At 35.9% G+C, this 23,908-nt stretch overlaps 1 protein-coding gene across 7 annotated transcripts in view; it reads left to right on the forward strand.

Annotated features, from left to right (window-relative positions):
- CFAP44 (cilia and flagella associated protein 44) overlaps positions 1–23,908 on the forward strand; it is a 139,999-nt gene that overhangs the window by 90,293 nt on the left and 25,798 nt on the right. For 5 of the 7 annotated variants that reach the window (XR_002337897.2, XM_021070360.2, XM_021070362.2 and 2 more), the window contains 5 exons: positions 947–1,077; positions 4,147–4,343; positions 6,467–6,641; positions 19,406–19,583; positions 22,557–23,057. Coding sequence is in view for 4 of the 7 variants with exons in the window: in XM_021070360.2 (XP_020926019.2) it covers positions 947–1,077; positions 4,147–4,343; positions 6,467–6,641; positions 19,406–19,583; positions 22,557–23,057 (1,182 nt within the window). In the remaining 3 variants the exon portion in view is untranslated. Of the gene's footprint in view, positions 1–946; positions 1,078–2,124; positions 2,525–4,146; positions 4,344–6,466; positions 6,642–19,405; positions 19,584–22,556; positions 23,058–23,908 lie in introns of those variants that run through there. The other 2 variants (XR_014824806.1, XR_014824807.1) reach the window with 2 other exon arrangements.

Raw genomic sequence — 23,908 nt, forward strand, 5'->3', positions numbered from 1 at the left:
GTATATTTCCTAATGGTCAGCTCCTTCCCTGTGCCCAGCTGGTTATGTAATAGTAGTTGCTTTGGGGTGGGGAGAGTTGCTTTTTTTTCTTTTCTTTTTAACTTTATACAATCTTCAAATATTCTGTTAGCATTCATCATTTTGTTTTTTTCCTACTGTTACTTTTCTTTCCACATTTATTAGCTGGGCTAGCTTGTAAAGAACTTTCTCTCATTAACTAGGTCTGTTAGTTTATCCTGAAACACAGTTGTTTAAATTAAGGCAGGATAAATGTGTATTTTTTTTTCTTCAATGCCAGTTTTTAGAGTAATGAGTTAGAACCTTTGATATATCCGATCTATATTTTTAAAACTTTTTTTTTAAAAGGATGGACAGCTTGTGGTTGAATTTTGAGATGACCCAGTTTGAATATTTGGCTTCTAATAGGGGTCTTGACTGATTCATAATCATCCTATGTTTGTTTCTGTATTTATGTTACATCTGTTTTTGCTGATTTCTATCTTTAGTGTTTGCCGTATATGATTCTCTTTCTAGTGATTTGAAAAGCATATCTTATTTTTCTAATGATTTTTTTGGCCACGCCCAGTGGCATGCAGAAGATCACACCACAGCAGTGACCCAAGCTGCTGTAGTGACAGTTGGATTCTTAACCTGCTACACTGCAAGAGAACTAGCATTCACTGTTTTTATTGTGGGGAAAATCTTTCAATATATAACTTTAATTTCATCATTGTTAATTATTCCCTGAACTCTTCCCATATTGTGTGACAGTAAAATCAAAAGTATGTTATTTCTAGAATGATAAAGTTTATGATATTTAGGAGAGGGATGATGTGGCATGAAATTGAAGACAAATCTTAAAAATATGTATTTATGTATGAAACAGGATTAATAAAGTGTATTGATAAAAGTACTCATTTTGATGAGCAAATCTACTTATCTGCAGGATTTTGATCTAGATTCCAAAATTCGTGCTGAGATTGACAGGAAAACAGCTCATAAAATTCAACGAGTGGAAAAGGAATTAGCGTGGGAAAAAGAGAAACATCAGCTTGCTCTAATGAAGCTAAAGAATAGGTATGATCCACATTTCCTGCAAATTAAGATGCTTCAGAGCATATAATTAACATATATTTGAATAGATTATGGTGGCTTAATTGAAGTGGTCAGATAAGGAGTCTCCTGAAGTACCTACTAACTCCTAAAATCTCAAAGAATCCTCTTGACACTATTAGTATCTTCCTGAGCACACTCCTTCCTACTTTAAATTTGCAAAAATTTTTACAAATTACATCATACATATTTACTTTCTATTTTTGGTAAGTTACCTATTTTTGTATCTAACCCATGAGCATATATATATATTTTTTTAAAAAGGAGATAAAATAGAGCCAAAGGACTTGTAATGAAAGATGATAACTTCCTGTCAGATTCCTCTCATGCATCAGTGTGACTTTCCAGAGGAAACTCTGGGAAAGGCTCTTTGTTTTTGCCTTTTTGAGATATAATTTACATGTAATAAAGTGCATAAATCTTAACTGAATAGCTTGATAACTTTTTATAGATGTATAAGCACATGTATCTACTACCTAGATTAAGAACATTTATAGCACTCCAGAAAGTTCCATTGTGGCCTCCTCCCAGTAAATATTTACTTTCCAAAGATGAATGTTTATCGCTATAGATTAGTTTTGACTATGAATTTCATTTAAATGGAATGCTGCAGTGTGAACTCTTTTGTTTCTGGATTCTCAGTATCATGTGTAAGATTTTCCATGTTGATGCAGGTAGCAGTAGTTCTTCTTTTTCATTGCTTTGTAATATTCTGTGTGGTTAGACCACACTCTTATTAATCCATTTAATTGCTGATGGATATTTGAGTTGTTCCTGTTTTTTGGGTACTACAAATAATGCTGCTATGAACATTCTTGTGCATGTCTTTTGGTGGACATAAGCACTTACTTTTGTTTACTGTATAAGCAGGAGTGGGAGTTGCTAGGCCATAGGTTCTACAAATGTTTAGTTTTATTAGACACTGACAGTTTCCAAAATGGCTCAGTCAATTTATATTCTGATCACCAATGTATGAGTATTCCAACTGACCCCATTTTATTCTTTTCCTAGGGCTTTCTTAGCGAAGTACTACAGACCAGCTGGCTCATAAAAAAGACATTTATTTTTTTTATAATTCTGGAGATTGGAAGTCCAAAATCAGTGTTGGCTAAATTAATTTCTACTGAAAGCTGGGAAGAAGAATCTGTTCCATACCTTTCTCTGAGTTTCTGGTGGTTTTGCCGGCAATCTTTGGTGTTTTTTAGCTCCTAAAGGCATCACTCTTAAGTCTTCTATCTTCACATGGTGTTCTCTCTGTGTCTTTTCATATAAGATTCCCTCTGAGCTTGTACAAATTCCCTCTTTTTTATCAGGACTCCAGTCATGTTGGATTAGGATGTAACCTAAGGATCTCATTTTAACTTGACTACCTCTGTCAAGATCTTATTTCCAGATAAGGTCATATTCTAAGGTACCGAGGGGTTAGGACTTCAATATATCCTTTTGGGGGGACATAATTCAACCTATAAAACTCATACTTGCCATCATTGGCATTGTCAGATCTTTAAAATTCATCTATTCTGACTCAGTGTGATTTAAATGGATATTTCCCTGATAGGTGATGATTTTTGGTACCCTTTTCTATACTTATTGGTTATTTGTATATTCTCTGTTGTTAGGTGGTTGGTCCAAGTATGTTGTTCATTTTAAAAATTGGCTTGTGGGAGTTATATATTCTGGATGAGTCTTCTGTTATATACATGTATATATGACCTAGCTAGTGTGTGCATGTATATAAAGTATCTTTTCTCTACTCTGGCTTGTTGTTTTATTCTCATAGTGTCTTTTTGAGCCAGAGTTTTTAATTTTAATAAAGTTCAACTTATCAACATTTTCTTTTCCATTTATCAGTATTTTCACTAACTTTTATGGTTAATGATTTTATGTTGCGGTTAAGAAATCTTTGCCTATTCACAATTCATGAAATTATTCTATTTTTTTTTTCCTAGAAGCTCTAATTTTTTGGCATTTTCTATTTTGGATAATTTTTTTCTAATTTTTTTGGCATTTTCTATTTTCTATTTTGGATAATTTTTGTGTATAGTTGTAAGATAGAGATCAAGTATCTATTTTTTCTGTATGGATATCCAATTGACCTGCTGTCATTTGCTGAAAAGACCATCCTTTCTTCACTAGATTGCAGTGATGTTTTTGTAAAAAATCAGGCAACCATATATATGTGGGTCTGTTTCTGAACTCTCCATTCTATTCCATTGGCCATCTATTTTTGCACTGGTGTTACACTATCTTAATTATTCTTGACATCTGATACTGTAAATCCTCTGGCTTTGTTCTTCATCTTCAATATTGCTTATGTCCTCTGCACAGAATCAGTTTGTCAATTTTCACAACAAAACCTGCTAAGAGTTTGATTAGAATTACATTGAAGCTATAAATCAATTTAGATATAACAGACATTTTAAAAGAATAATTGTTATATACATAAATTAAATTCTAAAGTTAAAAGATGAAATAATAAAAGATGGGGAAATAACCAGTGCCCAAAATAGTAATTTAATTGATGAAAAACTTTTTAAAAGATAAATCTTTGTGGGTTATAAGAGAAAGGTGAACTGGAGAGTAGTGTGGATTCCTGAGCTTAATGTTTTTTATAGAGGCAAACAGCATAATATGAAATATATCTCAATCCCTTATTATCTATCCTATATATAATATATGTAATATATATTATATATAATATATAGGAAGATGAATTATATTTCCCCAGAGTTTAATATGATCTATTTACCATTAAACTGCAGTCTGCCTGAAGAAAATTTGACGCTTCTATGTATAGGCAAAACAATGATATTATTCTGTTGTTAATGAGATGTTTTGTATTTTCATCAGAAAGAAAATTCTCCTTGCTCTTAACCACGTCCTATTCAACTTCTACTACATCCTTGTTGGTATATGCATGGCTAAATTTTGCACAATATAATGATATTATTTATCAGCATAGTACATTGTCTTACTAATAATCATGCAGAATGATTAAAATGTAACTATTGCAAGTGCTTTTTTTTTTTTCAGATTTCGTGATTCATTGGAAAATGATACTATTGTAGTTCATGCCATACAAAGTGATCACAAGATATCCTCCTACAGGCTTGTGAAGCCTTCTAAATACTCCAAATCCAAACGCCCAAGTCAATCAGAAAGAAGACCAAGCAAACTCGAGAGGTTTGAAAAAGATGGAACCGGAAAAAAGCATAGCCAGAGAGATACAGGTAAACCTAAATGACAAGGAGGCTTTTAAGATTTCAAAACTGAATTATCTTTTTTGTGAGCAGAACTTTTGGATCCTGGTTATATGACTGAGCATGGATGAGAACCCTTGGGGCTGCTGGTTTCTTACTTCCCACATCCAACTCTTCTTAAATCTAGGATTTCCCCAGATGCCAGTTTTCTTAGGCAGTGTTTGTCTCCAGATTCCTGGACCTCACCCCACAGTGTAGGGCTAGAATGCAACATTTCATACTCTTTTCCAAGAGCTTATGCTTTAAACAGACTGATGAGCTGAGAATACAGATGTGAAAATAGTACCTTTGATCCCTGCGCCCTGCCTCTTGTGACTGCCCGCAGTGTGACTGCAGATGAATAGGGAAGACAGGAATTTTGGGAATGGTTTGGAGAGCCCCATCAAGGATAAAGGGCACTGCAGCCTGGTCAGACTTGGGCTAGTGCCATACAGTGCTGACACTAATACTGGTTCACTCTCTTCATTGAGAAACCGTTAATGACTGCTTTCTGCACCTAGGATCAATTCGAGATAATGGTTTTATCCTCATATTTAATCCTTCCACAATATATCCCTATTCTGTTTCCAATAGTGCACTCTCAAACTACTTGACTTGCTTAAGCTTATTATCCTGCTTGCCGCTTCCTAATTATGTCCGAAACTTCTACATCCAGGTTCCTGATGGAGTGACCAATTCACTCTTCTCCTCTCTGAATTCTGCCATTCTTGAAGATCCGGATGGAATTACCCTTTTTTTAAATTGAAGTGTAGTTTATTTACAATATTGCATTTGTTTCATGTATACATCACTGTGATTCAGTTATGCATATATACATCACAATATGTACATATATACATATATCAATATATATGTATACTTTTCAGATTCTTTTATAGATTATTAAAAACTGTTGAGTATAGTTCCCTGTATAGGAGGTCCTTGTTCATTAGCTATTTTATATATATGAATTATGCTTTTATTATAAAGATTTTCTGTGGCCACCAGGCCACATTAAACTCTTTTTTTCCCCCCATGGTACCATATATTTGAAATAGGAAATGAAATGGTGGCTTATAACTATATGATCACCCATATTTTTTCATGTAAACCTAAAGTATATCTCTATGGGAGTTCCTGCTGTGGCACAGTGGGTGAAGAATCCAACTGCCACAGCTCAGGTCGCTGCAGAGGTACTGGGCGTGTGTGTGTGTGTGTGTGTGTGTGTGTGTGTGAGAGAGACAAATGGCAAGATTTCATTCTTTTTATGGCTGAGTAGTATTCTATTGTCTGTATGTGCATATACACACGTGCATATATATATATAGGAGTACATATATCTTTTTCAATTACTGGGTTTTTTTCCCTTTGGAAAAATATCCAAAAGTGGAATTCCTGAATCATATGGTAGTTCTATTTTTACTTGTTGAGGAATCTCCATACTGTTTTCTGTAATGACTGCACCAATTTATACTCCTACCAATAGTACACAAAGCTTTCTTTTTCTCCATATCCTCACCAACACTTGTTATTTGTAATCTTTTTAAATAACAGCCCCATTTTGAGGGGTGTGACGTGATACCTTATTGTGGTTTTGATTTGCATTTCCCTGATGACTAGTGTTGTTGAACATCATTTCATGTGTCTTGATCAAGTCAATAATTTCTAAATTCTAGATTTGCATGTTTCTGACCAGTTTTTTAATTGGCCATAGACCACCGTAGCTTGTATAGTGACCTCAAATTACACATGTCAAATAAGACTCACTTGCTTTTCCCTTTCCCCACCATCATGTTACACTCTTTCCCAGCTTCCCAATATCTGTCAGTGGTCTGTTATTTATTATCTTTTTCTCTAATTGTTTAATATATGTCTTATCTCACCAACCTTTTAATATGGTTCTGAGGAGCAAAAATTGTGATTCAGATCTCTTAATTTTGATATTCTAAAATACTTATTATGGCATTTAATTCATGCTAGTTGCTTAATACATACTGTGATTTACAGATTAATTACATTCTTGGATTTTTAAAACTAGCAGGTTAAAAACAATACTTGGGAGTTTTATTTTGATGTTTCAAAAAGATTTTTAAAAATGTTGACTCTTTGTACAGGTGGGAGTATTAGTGTGCCAGAAGAATCAATTATAGAAAAAGGGAAGAAATTTCGGCCTAAAACCCTAAGTGAAATTATGGTGGAAAATCAAATTGAGAAAACAAGGAAACTTATATTAAAAGCTGAAAGGGCCCAATTTAAGATTCAGCAGCGAAAAAAGGAATGGGAGGAACTGTAAGTTTTTTTTATATATACCTAAAGTCTTTTGTTTTAATCTCTCAGAATCTTTTAAAATCTTTATATTTATTGACATTGTTATTTACATAAAGTACTAAAGGAAATAGATAGAGATATTAAAGATAGGTTAGTTTGATCTTTCAAGGTGGTGATTCTATGGTGGACCATTAATGACCTTTTGAGTTTCAGGTCTAGGAATTTCATTTTACTAACATACCCAGTGATTTTTAAGGATTAAGAAATTATTTTCTGGAGTTCCCGTCGTGGCGCAGTGGTTAACGAGTCCGACTAGGAACCATGAGGTTGCGGGTTCGATTCCTAGCCTCACTCAGTGGGTTAAGGATCTGGTGTTGCCGTGAGCTGTGGTGTAGGTTGCAGATGCGGCTTGGATCCCACATTGCTGTGCCTGTGGTGTAGGCTGGTGGCTACAGCTCCAATTAGACCCGTAGCCTGGGAACCTCCATATGCTGCCGGAAGTGGCCCTAGAAAAGGCAAAAAAAAAAAAAGACAAAAAAAAAAATTATTTTCTATGCCAGCATTAAGTAGGTATTTTTCCTGTATGTCCTTCTAGCGTCTTATTGCTTTGGGCCTTTAGGTCTCTAAATGTACTTTCATTTAGCAAGCACGTCTTTTCAATTATTTATGTTTCAACTTTATATCTTTGGTTAAATATCTCTTCATGTCTTTTGCCCATGTTCAAATAACATTTTTGACTTTTGTACTGTTGACCTTTGAGAGTCCTTTTTTTTTTTTTTGTCTTTTTAGGGCTGCACCCACAGCATACGGAGTTTCCCAAGCTCGGGGTTGAATTGGAGCTGTAGCCAGTGGCCTACACCACAGCCACAGCAATGAGGGATCCAAATCTACATCACAGTTCATGGCAATGCCAGATCCTTAACCCACTGAGCAAGGCCAGAGATTGAACCTGAGTCCTCATGGACGCTATTCAGATTCATTTCTGCTGAGCCACAATGGGAACTCCTGAGAGTTCTTTATATATTTTAGATATCAGTATTGTGTTGGATATGTTGTTGGCAGATATTTTCTCCCAGTCTATATAGATTGTATCTTTATTTCCTTAACAGGATATTTTTCAGAATAGCAGTTTTTAATTATGTTGAAGCCAATTTATTTTATTTTATTTTATTTTTTTTTGCTTTCTGTGAATCTTGTTTTTTGATGTTGTCTAAGAACTCTGACTAACGCTAGGTCCTATTTTTCTTCTAAAGGTGTTATAGTTTTACAGTTTACATTGAAGCCTGTGATCTATTTTATAGTTCATTTTTGTATAAGGTGTGGGATTTATATTTAGGTTTTTGTTTGTTTTTTGCCTATGGATATCTAATTGCTCTAGTACTATTTGTTGAAATGACTCTTTCCTCTCTTGAATTTTTTTGCACCTTTGTCAAAACTTACTTAGGCATATTCATGTGGGTTCACTTTCTGGGTTCACTTTCTGTTCCATTAATCTATGTGTCTCCTCCTTTGCCAGTTTCATACTGTCTTGATTATTATAGCTATGTAATAGGTGTTGAAATTGGGTAAATTGATTCCTCTAATTTTATTCTTTTTCAAAATTGTTTTAGCCGTTCTAGTTACTTTGCCTTTCCATATAAATTGTATATTTACCAAAAAAAAAAAAATCTTGCTGAAATTCCGATAGGAGTTATGTTCAACCTGTGTATCAGTTTGGGGAGAATTGACATATTTTTTGTCTTCTGGTCCATGGGTCTGGTATGATTCTACATTTATTTAGATCTCCTCTTATTTCTTTTATCAGTGTTTTGTTGTTTTCAATGTAAAAGTCCTGTACACATTTTGTTAGATTTATACACTAGTATTTCACTTTGGGGAGCAATTATAAATGGTACTATTTTAAATTTTTTTATATGTTTGTGATCATTGAAGGTATAGAAATAAAATTGCATTTTCTATGTTTACCTGGTATTCTATGACCTTGCTAAACTGTTGCGTTCGTTCTGAGAGTATTTGGTAGGTTCCTTGGGATTTTTTTGTATAGACAGTCATGTAATCTGAAAATAAACATAGTTTTATTTCTTCTTATCAAAACCATTTTCCTCTTATTTCCTTTTCTTTTTGTATTGCACGGGCTAGGATTTCCAGTACTATGTTGAAATAGAATAGGGAGAGCTGGCATCCACAACTTGTTTCTTGATCTTAAAGAGAAATCATTCAATATTGATGGTGTAAAATTTCATTCTTTTATTTCAGTCTACTTATATCACTACATATGAAGTTAGTGTCTTTTTGACATATAGTTGGATTATGTTTTTTAACCCACTCTGTCAATCTCAGTTCTTCAAATGGGTATATTTAACCATTTACACTTAATGTAATGATTGTTGTTTAGAGTTTATATCTGCTATTTTATATTTTGTTTTCTGTTCTCTGTTTTTCATTTTTCTGTTTTCCCCCTGCTTTCCTGTGGATACTTGAATATATTGGAATTCCAATATGATTATAACTTTTTTTTTTTCTTTAATGGCCACACCTGAGGTATATGAAAGTTCCTCAGTTGGGGTCAGATCAGAGCTACAGCTGCAGGCCTACACCACAGCCATGACAACAGTGGATCTAAGACACATCTGTGACCTACACCATAGCTTGCAGCAATGCCAGATCCTTAACCTACTGAGTGAAGCCAGGGATCATACCTGCATCCTCATAGACACTCTCTTGGGTTCTTAGCCCACTGAGCCACAACAGGAGCTCCATCTATAATGTTTTTGAGTGTATCACTTTGTATAGCTTTTTGGTGTTTAGGTATTATATAATGTATACAGTCTACTGGTGTTGACATTTTATCAGCTCAAATGAATAAGAAACCTTACCTACCTCTGTGTCCCTTTACCCACCCTCCTCATTTCCCCTGTCTAATTGTATAAATATTTCTTCTACAGACATTTTAGAACCATATCATATCAGACAGTGTTACAAGTTTGTGTGTGTGTGTGTGTGTGTGTGTGTCTTTTTTGTCTTTTTTGCCATTTCTAGGGCTGCTCCTGCGGCATATGGAGGTTCCCAGGCTAGGGGTCGAATTGGAGCTGTAGCTGCTGGCCTACACCAGAGCCACAGCAATGCGGGATCTGAGCCACATCTGCAACCTACACCACAGCTCACAGCAATGCCAGATCCTTAACCCACTGAGCAAGGCCAGGGATCAAACCTGAGTCCTCACAGAGACAATACTGGGTCCTTAACTTGTTGAGCCACAATGGGAACTCCACACTATTTCTTATAGCTATTTTGAAGTCCTATCCTTTTTATCCTCTTCTTCTGGGACTCTATTGATGCAAATTTTAGATCCTCGAGGCTCTGGTTTTTGTTGTTTGTTTGTTTGTTCGTAGTGTCTTTTATTTCTGTTGTTTAGATTTAGTAATTTCTGTTGTTTTATTTTTTAGTTGATTGCTTGCTTTGTCTCTTCCATTCTGATTTTGAGCCCATCCATTGGGTTTTATTTTGGTTATTATATATTTCAGTTCTAAAATTTCCATTTGGTTCTAATTTTCCATTTATTTCTGAGGCTTCTTATTTTTTAATTTGTTTCAAACATCTTTCTAATGATGTGCTGAAGAACCTTATGACAGTTGCTTTAAATCCTCGTCAGATTATCCAAATATCTCTCTCTTATCTTGGATTTGGTATCTGGTAGTTGTCTTTTCTTGTTCAAATTGATGTCATCCTGATTTCTGGTATGTCAAATTATTTTTATTGAAACCTGGACATTTTAGGTATTATGTTATGAGACAGTGAATGTTATTTATACATTCTGTTTTAGCTGTCTTTAATTTCAGCAGGATAAGGAGAATGTCATCTTATTATGAGTGTAGAAGTCCAGGTTACTCATTCTTCTCCAGTTGACACCTGAGCAAGGAAGGGGTTACTTTCACTAGCATCCCATTAATTTCCTTTTATACTTTGTTGAAAGGATTTTCTAAGTTTATTTTTTATCAGAGATGAGTGTTGAATTTTATCAAATGATTTTATATGTATATTGAGAAGCTTTTTAAAAATTCTTTAATATTGTGGGTCAGTGATTGATTTCAAATATTAAATCATTATTCCTAGGATAAACTTCACTCAATCATGGTGTATTATCCTTTTAAAATATTGTTAAAATTTTCTTTTATCTGTAGTATCCTTGTCTGGTTTTGGTATCAGGATAATGCTGATGAATTTGGAAGTATTTCCTCTTTTTTTGGAAGAGTTTGAGCAGGATTGGTATTAATTATTTTTAAAATTTTTATAAGGAGTTCCTGTCATGGCACAGCAGAAATGAGTATGACTAGGAACCATGAGGTTGCAGGTTTGATCCCTGGCCTCGCTCAGTGGGTTAAGGATCGGGTGATGCTATGAGCTCTGGTGTGGTCACAGATGTGGCTTAGATCTGTCATTGCTGTGGCTCTGGAGTAGGCTGTCAGCTATAGCTCCAATTAGACTCCTAGCCTGGGAACCTCCATATGCTGCAGGTGTGGCCCTAAAAAGACAAAAGACAAAAAAAAAAAAATGATAAAAATTTATCAGTGAAACTGTCTGGTCCTATAATTTTTTGTTGTTGTTGTTGGGAGGTTTTTGAGTACTGATTCAGTGTCCTTACTAGTAATTTGTCTGTTCAGATTTTCTGTGTTTTCATGATTCAGTCTTGGTAATGGTGTGTTTCTAGGAACTTATCCATTCCTTCAAGGTTGTCTACTTTGTTGGTGTACAATTGTTCATAGTACTCTCTTAATGATCCTTTATAGTTCTGCTGATTTTATTTGAGTCTTCTCTTTTTGGTGAGTCTAAAGGTTTGCCAATTTTGTTTATCTTAAAAAAAGAAAAAAACCAGCTCTTACTTTTATCCTTTCTATTATCTTTTTAGTCTCTATTTCATATAGTTCTGATCCGGTCTTTGCTATTTCTTTCCTTTCACTAACTTTGGGCTTTGTTCTTTTTATGGTTCTTTGAAGATGTGAAATTAGTTCATTTGAGAATTTTCCTGATTTTTGATATAGGCATTTATTGCTGTGAACTTATCTCTTAGAACTGCTTTTGTTGCATCCCATAAGTTTTGTGGAATATTACATTTCTATTTTCATTTGTCTCAAGATATTTTTAAATTTCTCTTGATTTCTTCTTTGGTTAGTTGTTCAGTAACATGTTATTTAATCTCCGTATATTGATGCATTTTCCAGTCTTCTTCTTGTAATTGATTTCAAATATCATACTGTTGTGACTGGGAGGATGCTTAATAGGATTTCAGTGTTCTTAAGTTTATTAACTTGTTTTGTGGCCTATCCTGGAGAATATTCCATATGCATCAGAGAAGAATGTGTATTCTGCTGCTATTGAATAGAATGTCTATAAATATCTGTTAAGCCCATCTGGTCTAATATGCCATTTAAGTCCAGTGTTTTCTTACTGATTTTTCTGATGCTCTCTCCATTGTTGGCAGTGGAATATTGAAGTTCTGTACAATTATTGTATTGCTGCCTATTTCTTCCTTTAGGTCTGTTAATTTTATTTTATATTTAAGTTTTTCCACATTGGGTGCATAAATATTTACAAATATTAATATTTATATTCTTGTTAGCTTGACCCCTTTGTCATTATATCATGATTTTTTTGTCTTTCATTACAATCTTTTGCTTAAGGTCTATTTTGTCTAATGTAGGTATAGCTACCCTGTATACTTCAGTTTCTATGTGCATGGAATATCTTTTTCCATCCCTTTATTTTCAGTATGTATGTGTCCTTATAGTTGAAGTGAATCTCTCGTAGGCAGCATACAAGTGGATCTGTCTTCCTTTCTTTTCATTCATTGATCATTTATACATTCATTTTTTATTTATTGTCACTCTGTATCTTTCAATTGAATAATTTAGTCCATTTACATTTAAAGTAGTTAGTGATCAGTATGGACTTACTATTGCATTTTGTTGATTGTTTTCTGGTGGTAATTCCTATTTTTCTTTTTTTGTTCTTTTTTATTTTTAAACAGTTCTCCCTTCATTCCTTCATTCCTTCCTTCCTTCCTTCCTTTCTTCCTTCCTTCCTTCCTTCCTTTCTTTCTTTCCTTCTTTCTTTCTTTCCCTTTTCTAGGGCCGCTCCCGAAGAATATGGAGGTTCCCAGACTACGCCACACAGCCACAGCAACGGAGAATCTGAGCCATGTCTGCAACCTACATCACAGGTCACAGCAACACCAAATCCTTAACCCACTGAGCAAGGCCAGGGATCAAACCTGCAACCTCATGGTTCCTAGTCAGATTCGTTAAGCACTGTGCCACGATGGGAACTCCCATGTTCTCTTATTTTCTGATTTGATGATTTTCTATAGTAGTGTCCTTGGATTCCTTCTCTTTATGTATTTTGTATTTATTATAGATTCTTGTAGTTAATATGGGACTTAACAGTCTATTTTGAGCTGATAACAACTTAACCTTGAACACACCATAAAGCTCAACATTTTTAATCCTCCACACTTTATTTTTAATGTCACAATTTACACCTTTTTACATTGTGTATCCTTTAACAAATCATTGTGTTTGTAGTTATTTTTAAATACATTTGTCTTCTAAGCTTCATGCTAGATGTGTAAGTGATTTACAACATTAGGATATTCTGAATTTGCCTATATATTTGCCCTGAAACCATAGAACTCCAGAAGAAAATATAGGTTGTAAGCTCCTCATTAACATCAGTCTTGGCAATGATTTTTTTTTTTTTTTTGGATTTGAAATCAAAAGCAAAGGCAGTAAAAACAAATAAATGTATTACATCAAACTAAAAAGCTTCTGTACAGCAAAGGAAACCATAAAAAAATGAAAAGGTAAGTTATGGAATCAAAGAAAATATTTGAAATCATGTATCTGATAAAGGGTTAATATCCAAAATTTATAACTAACTCATACAACTCAATAGCAAAAAAATATATAAATTAAAATTAAAAATGAGCAGAAAAACTGAATAGATATTTTTTCCAAAGATGGCATACAGATGCCCAACTGGTATATGAGTGTTCAACATCATCACTCAACAAGGCAATGCAAATCAAATCCACAACAAGATATTGCCTCACCCCGTTAGACTCTCTATCATCAAAAGGACAAGAGGTAACAAGTATTGGTGAGGATGTGGCGAAAAGGGAACCTTTGTGCCCTGTTGGTGGGAACATAAATTTGTGCAGGCACTGTGGAAAACACTGGAGAATTTCCTAAAAAAATTGAAAATATAACTACCATATGACCCAGGAATTTCACTCCTGGTTATATATACAAGGGAAATAAAATTATTATATCAAAGAGATATCTGTACCTCCATGTTCATTGTAGTATTATTTATAATAACCAAGACATGAAAACAACCTAAGTCTCCATTTATGGATGAATGGATAAAAAAAGCTGTGGCACATATATACAACAGATTATTAGCCATTAAAAAAGAAATCCTGCTGTTTATGATAACATGGATAGAACTTAAGGACATTATACTAAGTGAAATAAGTCTGACAGAGAAAGACAAATACTATATGATTTCACTTAAATGTGGAATCTTAAAAGTATGAACTCACTGAAACAGATTAGTAGTAGTTAGAGGCAGGGGGTGTGGAGTGAAAGGATAGGAGAAAATGGTAAATGTGATCGAAAAAACAAACTTCCAGTTATAAGATAAATAAGTTCTAGAAATGTAATATACAGCATGGTGACATTAACAGTATTCTCTTGTTTTTTGAAAGTTGCTAAGAGAGTAAATGTTAAAAGTTCTCATCATAAGGGAAGAAAAATTGTAACTGTGGTGATGGATGTTAACTAAATGTATTATAAACATTTGGCAATATATACACATTAAATCATTATATTGTATACCTTAAACTAATACAATGTTGTGCGTCAATTATCTTTTTTTTTTTTTTTTGTCTTTTTGCCATTGCTTGGGCCACTCCCACGGCATATGGAGGTTCCCAGGCTAGGGGTCGAATTGGAGCTGTAACCACTGGCCTACGCCAGAGCCACAGCAACATGGGATCTGAGCTGTGTCTGCCACCTACACCACAGCTCACGGCAATGCTGGATCCTTAACCCACTGAGCAAGGCCAGGGATCGAACCCACAATCTCATGGTTCCTAGTCAGATTCATTAACCCATGAGCCACGACAGGAACTCCATCAATTATATATTAATAAGACAAAAATAAATGGGCCTTTGATATTTTCAAAAAACATATTGCTGAATTTGATTTGCTAGTATTTATTATTTTTTTTAGAGATTTTTGTGTCTTATTAATGAAGTGAAGAATATTGGTCTTTAGTTTTACTTTTATGTATGTCATGTTTTTTCTAGGTTGTTATCAGGATAATACTCATCTCAAAAAGAGTTGAAGTTTTTCTTCTTCTATTTTCTGGAAGATTTGGAATTGGCTTGGTATTATTTCTTCCGTATATGTTTGATAGAATTGATCAGTGAAGCCATCTGGACTTGAGTATTTTTTGAAGGAAGGTTATAAATTACAAAGTCAATTTTTTTGGGTCTTTCTGTCTCTTTAGGGCCATACCTGTAGCACATGGAGGTTCCCAGGCTAGGGATCGAATTGGAGCTATAGCCACTGGTCTATGCCAGAGCCACAGCAATGCATCATCCAAGCCGTGTCTGCGACCTACACCACAGCTCATGGCAATGCCAGATTCTTAACCCACAGAGCGAGGCCAGGGGTTGAAGCTGCATCCTCATGGATGCTAGTTGGGTTCATTAACTGCTGAGTCATGACAGGAACTCATAAAAACTCTTTAATTATTATAGTGCTCTTCAGATTTTCTATTATCTATTTCTTCTTGGGTTAGTTTTGGTAGCTTGTGTCTTTCAAGGAATTTGTGCATTTCATCAAGGTTATTACATTTATTGGCATAACACAGTTCATACTATTCCCTAATGTATTATTTTAATTTCTGTGGTATCTGTTGTGCTGTCCTCTCTCTCTGTTTTGGCTACACCCATGGCACTTGGAAGTTCCCAGGCCAGGGAATGAACCTGTGCCATCAGTGACAATGCTAGATTCTTAACCCGCTGAGCCATGAAGGATAGACAGCCAATAACTCTCTTATTTTTGGTATTGTTCATGTGTATCTTCTCTATTTATTGATCATTCCAATAAGAGGTTTATCAGTTTTATTACTTTTTTGAAGAAACTAGCTTTTGGTTATATGTTTTAGAAAAAGTATTGTCTGAGTTCTGTGTAATTAATTTCTGTTCTATATTATTTCCATCATTTTAGTTTTTGGGGTTTTAACTCTTTTATTTCATCTTAAAGTTTATGTTTAAGGTATAAACTTTGATTTTCCACTTTTATTCTTTTCTAATATACTACTTAAAGTATAAGTTTCCCTTTAAGCACTCAATGCATTCCATTAGTTTTGATGTATTTGCATTATTACTCAGTCCAAAATATTTTCCAATATCTCTGATTTCTTCCTTGACTTGTGGTTTATTTTAAAGTGTGCTGTCTGTTTTCCAAATATTTTGAGGTTTTAAAAATATCTTTGTTTGATTTCTAATTTAGCTATTTTGTGGTGATGGAATAGTCTGTGATTTAAATTCTGAATTTATTGGAAATTGCATAGGCCTGCATATAGTCTTAAAGTTCAATGCATGCTTGAAAAAGAGTGTATGTTCTTACATTCTTGAGTATAGTGTTTTACACATGTCAGTGAGGACACGGTTATTGATAGTATTGTCTAAGTTGTCTGTTTCTCCTACTTTGAAGGAATGACTCTTTTGGGGTCTCTACTGAATGTCTTCTGCATCTAATACAGTCTCTCTAGCTGGTGGGATTATGAATGAGTCCCAGCCATGTGTAAACTATGAGAATTATTTGTCTTAACAGCTTCCCAGGATTTGACTTTCCCCAGATGTTATTCTCTGTCCAGCTTCATGGTGTTTCACATTACAAGTGTACAGATTAATAATCAGCTAAAAACTCAAGAGAGCCCTATGTAGATTTCTTGGTATAGTCCTGGGTATTCCTCTCCACAAAATTCTGAACATGTTGGCCTCTCTGAGCTCTGATTTCTGTCTCTTCAAGTAGTGAGATCACTTAGCATTTGGGATTCCAGCCCTGCTCCATAGTCTGGTAATTTCCTCCATGCAGAAAGCAGGGGATAGTAAGGACCACTTTTTTGGGGCAGGAGGGTAGATTTCCACAGCGTATGAAAGTTCCCAGGCAAGGGATCGAACTGGCACCACAGCAGTGACCCAAGCCACTGCAGTGACAATGCCAGAACCTTAATCCACTGTGCCGCAAGAGAATTCCAAGGAAAACTTATTTGTTTCACAAGTCCCATACTGCTTATCATTCAATGTCTGAACATAGTTGTTTCATTTATTGTTGTTCAGTTCTAGTTATTTATAGCATAAGGATAATCATGGGCTTTTTTTCTCTCACATGGCCAAAGCAGAAGTATTTTCTATCTTATTTTTCTTTCTTTCCACTTAAACACTGATCTTTCCTTTCAGTGCTGTTATACACAAATGAACAATTGTCTGTTACTACATGCAATGGCATGTGTTTCCTCTGTTATATATATATATATATGTTCGTTTTCTTCTAAAGGACTGACTGAAGCTATGTGCTCATATTGACTGACGGACTTCACTTTAAAGAACTTGATCCCTGCACTGAAGTGCCAACCCATATCCTAGATACATTAGTATTTTCCAAGCAGAGAGATCAGTTTCTGTAGAAATTTATTTTTCAGTTTTAGTTTAGATATAAGGTTGCTACAACCTTGTATGTGTGGAAATGGAAAAGTTGATAGGGCTTAAATGGTTCAGCATTCCTTTTCTATTTAAAAAATTTATTTATTTATTTATTTGTCTTTTTAGGGCTGTACCCATGGCATATGGAGGTTCCCAGGTCTAATCAGAGCTGTAGCTGCTAGCCTATGCCAGAGCCACAGCAATGCCAGATCCAAGTCATGTCTGTGACCTACACCACAGCTCATGGCAAGGCTGGATCCTCAACCCACTGAGCGAGGCCAGGGATCAAACCTGTAACCTCATGGTTCCTAGTCGGATTCATTTCCACTATGCCACAACAGGAATTCCTCAGCATTCCTTTCCAATCCTCTAATGAATTTTGCCAAATAATGTGTAGCATTCAGTTCTCTTCTCCATACCTGCTCACTCTTTGCTTGGAGCCTCCTAGGATCTCTACCAAGAAGACTACATCCAATTCTTTTTATAACCTTCTCCATGGGGGTATTCTGGACTAGAGTTTTCATTTGTCTAGTTTATTCATTAATATGATTTCACCCGCTTTCTGTCTTCTAGAACTATATCATCAGTTTGCTTATGGCTTTCTATCTCATTCTCAGCTTTCCTAATGATTTACTCCCTTTAATATCTCCAAAATGCCATTCCATGGAATTTGGGGGGAGAAGGGAAGGCAAATGTGTTTGTGCTCGTGCTGTCATTTTGAACTGTATGCCCTTTTTGAAAATGTTATGACAGATTTTATGACAGTCAAATGTTTAAAAAAAGGTTCAATTAACTTTTAAGGATTTTAAAAAAACATATCCAACCAACTATAATGGAAAAAAATAAAAATCATTGAAAAAAATTTTTAAAAATTAAAAAAAATAAAAAATCATATACAAGACTTAATTTCTCTTGAAGGAATAAATAATGATGTTGATCTAAATTACTTAGAAGTTAACAGGCTAAGAATGATTCGGATTATTTCAACACCACCTAGTGATTGGTTTTTATTTATTTAATTACTTAGTATTTTGCTTGAGTTGATTTAAAAATAGTTGTTCATATAATATAACACTTATATGCATAATCTAAAATCTGATACAGGAATTCCTGTTGTGATTCAGTGAGTTAAGAATTCAACATAGGCTCCATGAGGGTGTGGGTTCGATTCCTGGCATCACTCAGTGGGTTAATAAAAAAAAGAAAAAAGATAAAAAGAATAAAATCTGATACAAACAAATTTATTTACAAAATAGAAACAGATTCACAGACTTAGAAAAAAAAATTATGGCTACCAAAGGGGAAAAGGGGGAAAGAGGGATTAATTAGGAGACTGAGATTAGCAGATACAAACTTCTATATATAAATAGATAAACAACAGTGTCCTGCTGTATAGCACAGAGAACTATATTCAATATCTTATAATAACCTATAATGGAAAGAATATGAAAAATATATATATATCATATATATGTATAATTGAATCACTTTTCTATACACCAGAAACCAGCACAACATTGTAAATCAACTAAAATTAAAAAAATAAAGAGTACAAATAGTCAATAATAATAAAAATAGCCAATTAAAAATAACAAAAATAAAAATCAAAATTCTTAGATTCTACAGACAAAAGCAGAGACTCAGACTCAGAATTATGCTGTGTTGTTTTTTTTTTTTTCAATTGCCACAACTGTGGCATATGGCAGTTTAAGGTGTAGGGGTCAAATCAGAGCTACAGCTGCAAGTCTGCCCCACAGCCATGGCAGCACCTGATCCAAGCCACATCTGTGATCTACGCTGCAGCTTGTGGCAATGCTGGATCCTTAACACACTGAGCAAGACCGGGGATTAAAGTTGCATCTTCACAGAGACAACACCAGGTGCTTAACTCATGGAGCCACAGTGGGAACTCCTACGCTTTTGCTTCATGATTGAATTGGATTTCATACCTGTAGTAGACAAATTAGTTTATTGTTCTATTTATGGCTGGGCTTTCTGCTTTTCTGATAGGTACAAGAGTAAACCTGGTGATGACTATGAAGATCCCAAAGATGTTCAAGCCATCAAAGAGGCCCAGTTGTATATGGGAGACTTTAATTTGAAGACAGCCCCAGACTATAAGATACCTGAACACATGAGAATAAATGCTGCCAAGAAGGAAGAGGAACTAGGACACTTAGACTCCATGGTACTTACCCAGAGCTTTCATGGTGATGGGAGACAACCTGGGCTTTTTTTTTTTTTTTTTTAATTGAATTCTGCTAAAACAACCCATTTTGCTATCTGGCCCTTAAGGATATATAATCATAGAAATTTAGAATTGGAAAAGGCCTTCATGATTATCTAGAATACCGCCCCCTTTTACAAATGAGGAAACTGAGTCCCAAGGATAAGAGATTTATCTATGATTATTTATTTAATATGACAGAAATAGCCCTCATATTAATTACTTGGTTTGATAGCAGTTTCATGGGTGAAGGCATTATGTTTTACAGACTTTGAACCTCTGAAATTCAAACACATCCTTGTTGGATATTGTCTTTGGCTGCTTTGGACCACCAAAAACTAAGGAAAAGAGGCCACTGTATTTAGCCTTTGTTTGAAGGACTTTCAAACTTTTGTAGGTGCACTACACCTATTCCTTTTTGGATATATTAATTCTCTCTGCATTCTTCCAAACTGCTTCCAAGCATCCTGATTTCTCACACTTGCTTTCTTACTATAGTTTTCTCTCCCTGTCATAGTAATTCCTTACTTCGAATTGATAAGTGACTTTTCACACTTTGGCGATCAGAAGAAGGCATCTGAGCTACCATATGGAGGAGAAACTTTTATGTGGCCACCTTGCATGGCTGTACAGTTTCCACAATTCAAAACCTCACATTGGACAGAGGGTCAGTCATACCACAGAGGCGGTATGCTTGAACATTTTATAATTTTCTGGCAAATGGAAGTTAAGTGTCTTGAGCAGGGACTGTCTTTTTCTATTATCAAAGAAGCTGTCCATGCCAACACTACGAAGATTCTGGTATGGCAATTCATAGCCATAAGTAAATTCCCATAGCTCATAACTATACCTTTCTGATCAAATGGCTATTTTGACAATTTACTAGTCACCATCTGGATTGTTTTTCTAGCTGTTTGTCTCAGGCAATTCTTGATTCGTCTGTCATGTTCCATCCATTGTTGTAGAGATATGTTCTTTTGACCATAATTTGCCAGTCGTCCAACCTGAAATTTCACAGTCCAGCTAGAGATGATGATGGCCAGGTGTGATGTCTTGAACTGAATTGCATTACACTTAAATCTGTTTTATTAAAATACCTGCATTGGAGTCCCCGCTGTGGTGTAATAGGTTAAAATTCAACTGTGGTGTCACCAGTCACTGGAGGCATGGGTTCAATCCTAGGCCCAATATAGTGGGTTTGATCTATGGCCCAGAATGCCACAGCTGCAGCTTGGGTTTGATCTGTGGCCCAGAATGCCACAGATGTGGCCATTAAAACAAACAAACAAACAAAAACTTTGGAGTTCCCACTGTGGCTCAGTGGGTTAAGAACCCAACTATTATCTGTGAGGACGTGGGTTCAAGACCTGGCCTTGCTCAATGGGTTAAGGATCCAGTGTTGCCGTGAGCTGTGATGTAGGTCTCAGATGTGGCTCAGATTTGGTGTTGCTCTGGCTGTGGTATGGGAGCTGTAGCTCCAATTTGACCTCTAGCCTGAGAACTTCCATGTGCCACTGGTGCAGCCCCTTAAAAAAAAATTGCATCAAATAATTTAGAACACACTATTCTACAAGTCAGAAGGTCAGAGTTCCATTCCAATCTCTACCACTTAATATGTGAACTTTACTAGTCATACAAATCTCCCTAAGCCTCAGTTATATAGTCTGTTAAAAAAAAAAAAAGTATTAATACCAATGAACAACAATAAGACATGTCTAGGTTACTACTTATGGTTAAGGTAATGGCCAGAGTCAATAAAGAGTCATTCTTATCATGGTTAAATTCAAAATTATTGAAGAGTATCAAGCATTTTAGAAATAGTATATTATATATCTGCCCTGCCTGTGGCCAGTGTTAATGTGTGTGGTATTTGGAAAATGAGAAGAAGAGGCTTGGTGTATAAATAGCGCTTCTCAAAGAGGCAGGTCTTAACAGCCATCAAGTGGGTTTCCATTTGTTCTTCTCAGCTTAATTCTCAACCTTCTAGGTACTTCAGAAGTGGTCCTGGATTCACCTAAGTACTTACTGAATTTTGGGTTTAAACCTTAATGCTTTAGTCTTCTTCTGAAGCACCTAAAACAGCTCTATTTTGTTGTAGTAGATAGTATACAGTAAGTTTTGTAAGACTACTTGAAGATGTGCTCTTTAATATTTTACTTTTCTTAACCTGCATGTGTATGAAAAGTTACTCTTAATAGCCTTTGGGCTAATTGTCTAACTGCACAGAGGAGCAGGGTTACATGCGACTACAGGCTCCGGTAAGGGCAACTGGGAAACAGAGACTGTGAAAAGAGCTGGCAGTGAGGGAGCAGGGAGCTTGTATGATACCTGTGGCTGGAGGCCAGGGCCTAGCTTGGCTTAGATAAGTGGATAAGAAAACAAGGAAGAGTGCAGGAATCTCTTGGAATGACATGACACAGAAATTCTGGATCATGACCCTGTCTGGCCAAGAAGGAATGGGAATAATGCGGCCAAAATAATGCGGATGAAAACAGGCTACACTGTAGTTTGGCCCTAGCTGGGCAACCCTAGGTTTCTAATCCAATGGGATCTGAATCTCCATCAGAGAAGGATAGCTATTTGTGTGTTCCTGACCAAAGAATGACCTTTCCCTCCCTAGAGCAGGGCTGAGTACAAGGCTCAGGAGGGACTTCCATTAAGAGGTAGGAGGAGAACAGGGGAACTCAGCCCGAACAAGCCAGCTGAGGGACTTCAGAGGTCACATCCAGATTCTCTCCCCACTTGTGGAGAGGCTAAATGGAGAAAAGCCTAAAAGCCAGAGAATATAACTTAGTAGTGAACAAAAATGACCAGATACATTTTTATCTTGAATTTTTGCTAGACCAACCAGTCAGGGGACAGAAGCAAATCCTATTTCCAGCTACTCTTTGTGAGTGGGTTGTCATTTTGCTTCCTTGCTATTCTTTTTATCAGGTTCATTCCAAGAAAATGCACATGAACAAGTGCATCATCTCTCTTCGAGACCTTAAAGTGGCAGTCGTCGAGGAAATACAGTGCCTAGTGCAAGAGCTGAAGAACATCCAGTCAGCTCTGCATGAATCCAAGCACATCCCCATTCCCCAAATCCCTCAGATACGCCCGGAAGAAGTTCCAGAAAAGAGATTTCAGTACGATGAAGAAACCCTCCTAGCTTTTAAACAACAGCAGATGAAAAAGCTGTCTGATCACATCCCCCAGGTGGAACAAGCAGCATCTGGGGGCTCAGCTGGAAGATTTCTCAAGCTCTCTTCTGGAAAAGACAGGGATTTGACGACGCGTGATTCATTGTCTAGATCTTCAAGAGCTTCAGCATTCAATTTTGATGTTCCAAAGTTCATGGAATTTGCAAAAGCAGATCCAACTGAAGTGGAGCTAGAGATTATGAAGCGGGATGAGATTAAACACTTGTACATGCAACAGTATTTGATCAACAGGGTAAGAGATGAGACTGTTTATTTAAAGCTGAAAGAGAGGAGAGCAAGGAAGAACCAGATCTAGTTGTTCATTTATTTTTAATTTCTCTACATTAACCTTCTCCCCAAACTCTAACCAGCCCACAACTCACTGATGGCTTCCTCCCCATCCCTGGTCTTCTGAAAATCCTTGTTCCTGCCCAAAACTTTGGAACTTTAAAATTTTTTCTCTCTGGAAACTAAGAATGAAGGGCAAATCCATGTTAATTGGTATCTAACTGAAGTCATGGCTAAAGGGGAAGTGTTGGAGCAGCTTTCAGATGATAGAGCATAACTAAACGACCTCTGGTGAAAATGGCGCATCCTCTGCTTTTTACTCCCTGCTCTTTCTCTACGGTGTGATTTGCTCAACTAGTGCAAATGTTCATGGTAATGACTGGCTTCAGAATTGTCCCTGGAGCTGGTTTGGCAAAATTTTTATTACTAGTAAATCAGGACCAGGCTGGGACCAGTTGTATGCAGGAAGTCCTCTGAATGTGGAAGGAAAGGACCTTTCCTGAATGGAAAGCTCCCTCCTGCCAGCCCTACAGAGTCCCCTTCCTCAGTGTCTTTCCAGCCCCACTCTGAAGGCAGCCCCTATGCTTCCCAACATCATTCTTCACCCATTATCTCTGCTTTATCTAGCCCTGTTCTCTCACTCTCCCTCGTTCTCCCCACTCACCACCCTCCTTCTGAGTTTTCTGTCTGTGGTTTTTCCTTTGCTATTTCCTTCTACCTGCAGTGACTTCCTTCCCAAGTTGTTATCATTCAGGACTCATCTCACTTCCAAATCCTCTCCAGAATCTTCTGCCCAAATTACATACTCTTTGTTTT

The sequence above is a fragment of the Sus scrofa genome, chromosome 13 (genome assembly GCF_054392235.1).
Source record: "Sus scrofa isolate SSC_HxYL_T2T_F1_AM1 chromosome 13, Sscrofa_HxYL_maternal_Yorkshire_Landrace_v2.0, whole genome shotgun sequence".
Taxonomy (NCBI): domain Eukaryota; kingdom Metazoa; phylum Chordata; class Mammalia; order Artiodactyla; family Suidae; genus Sus; species Sus scrofa.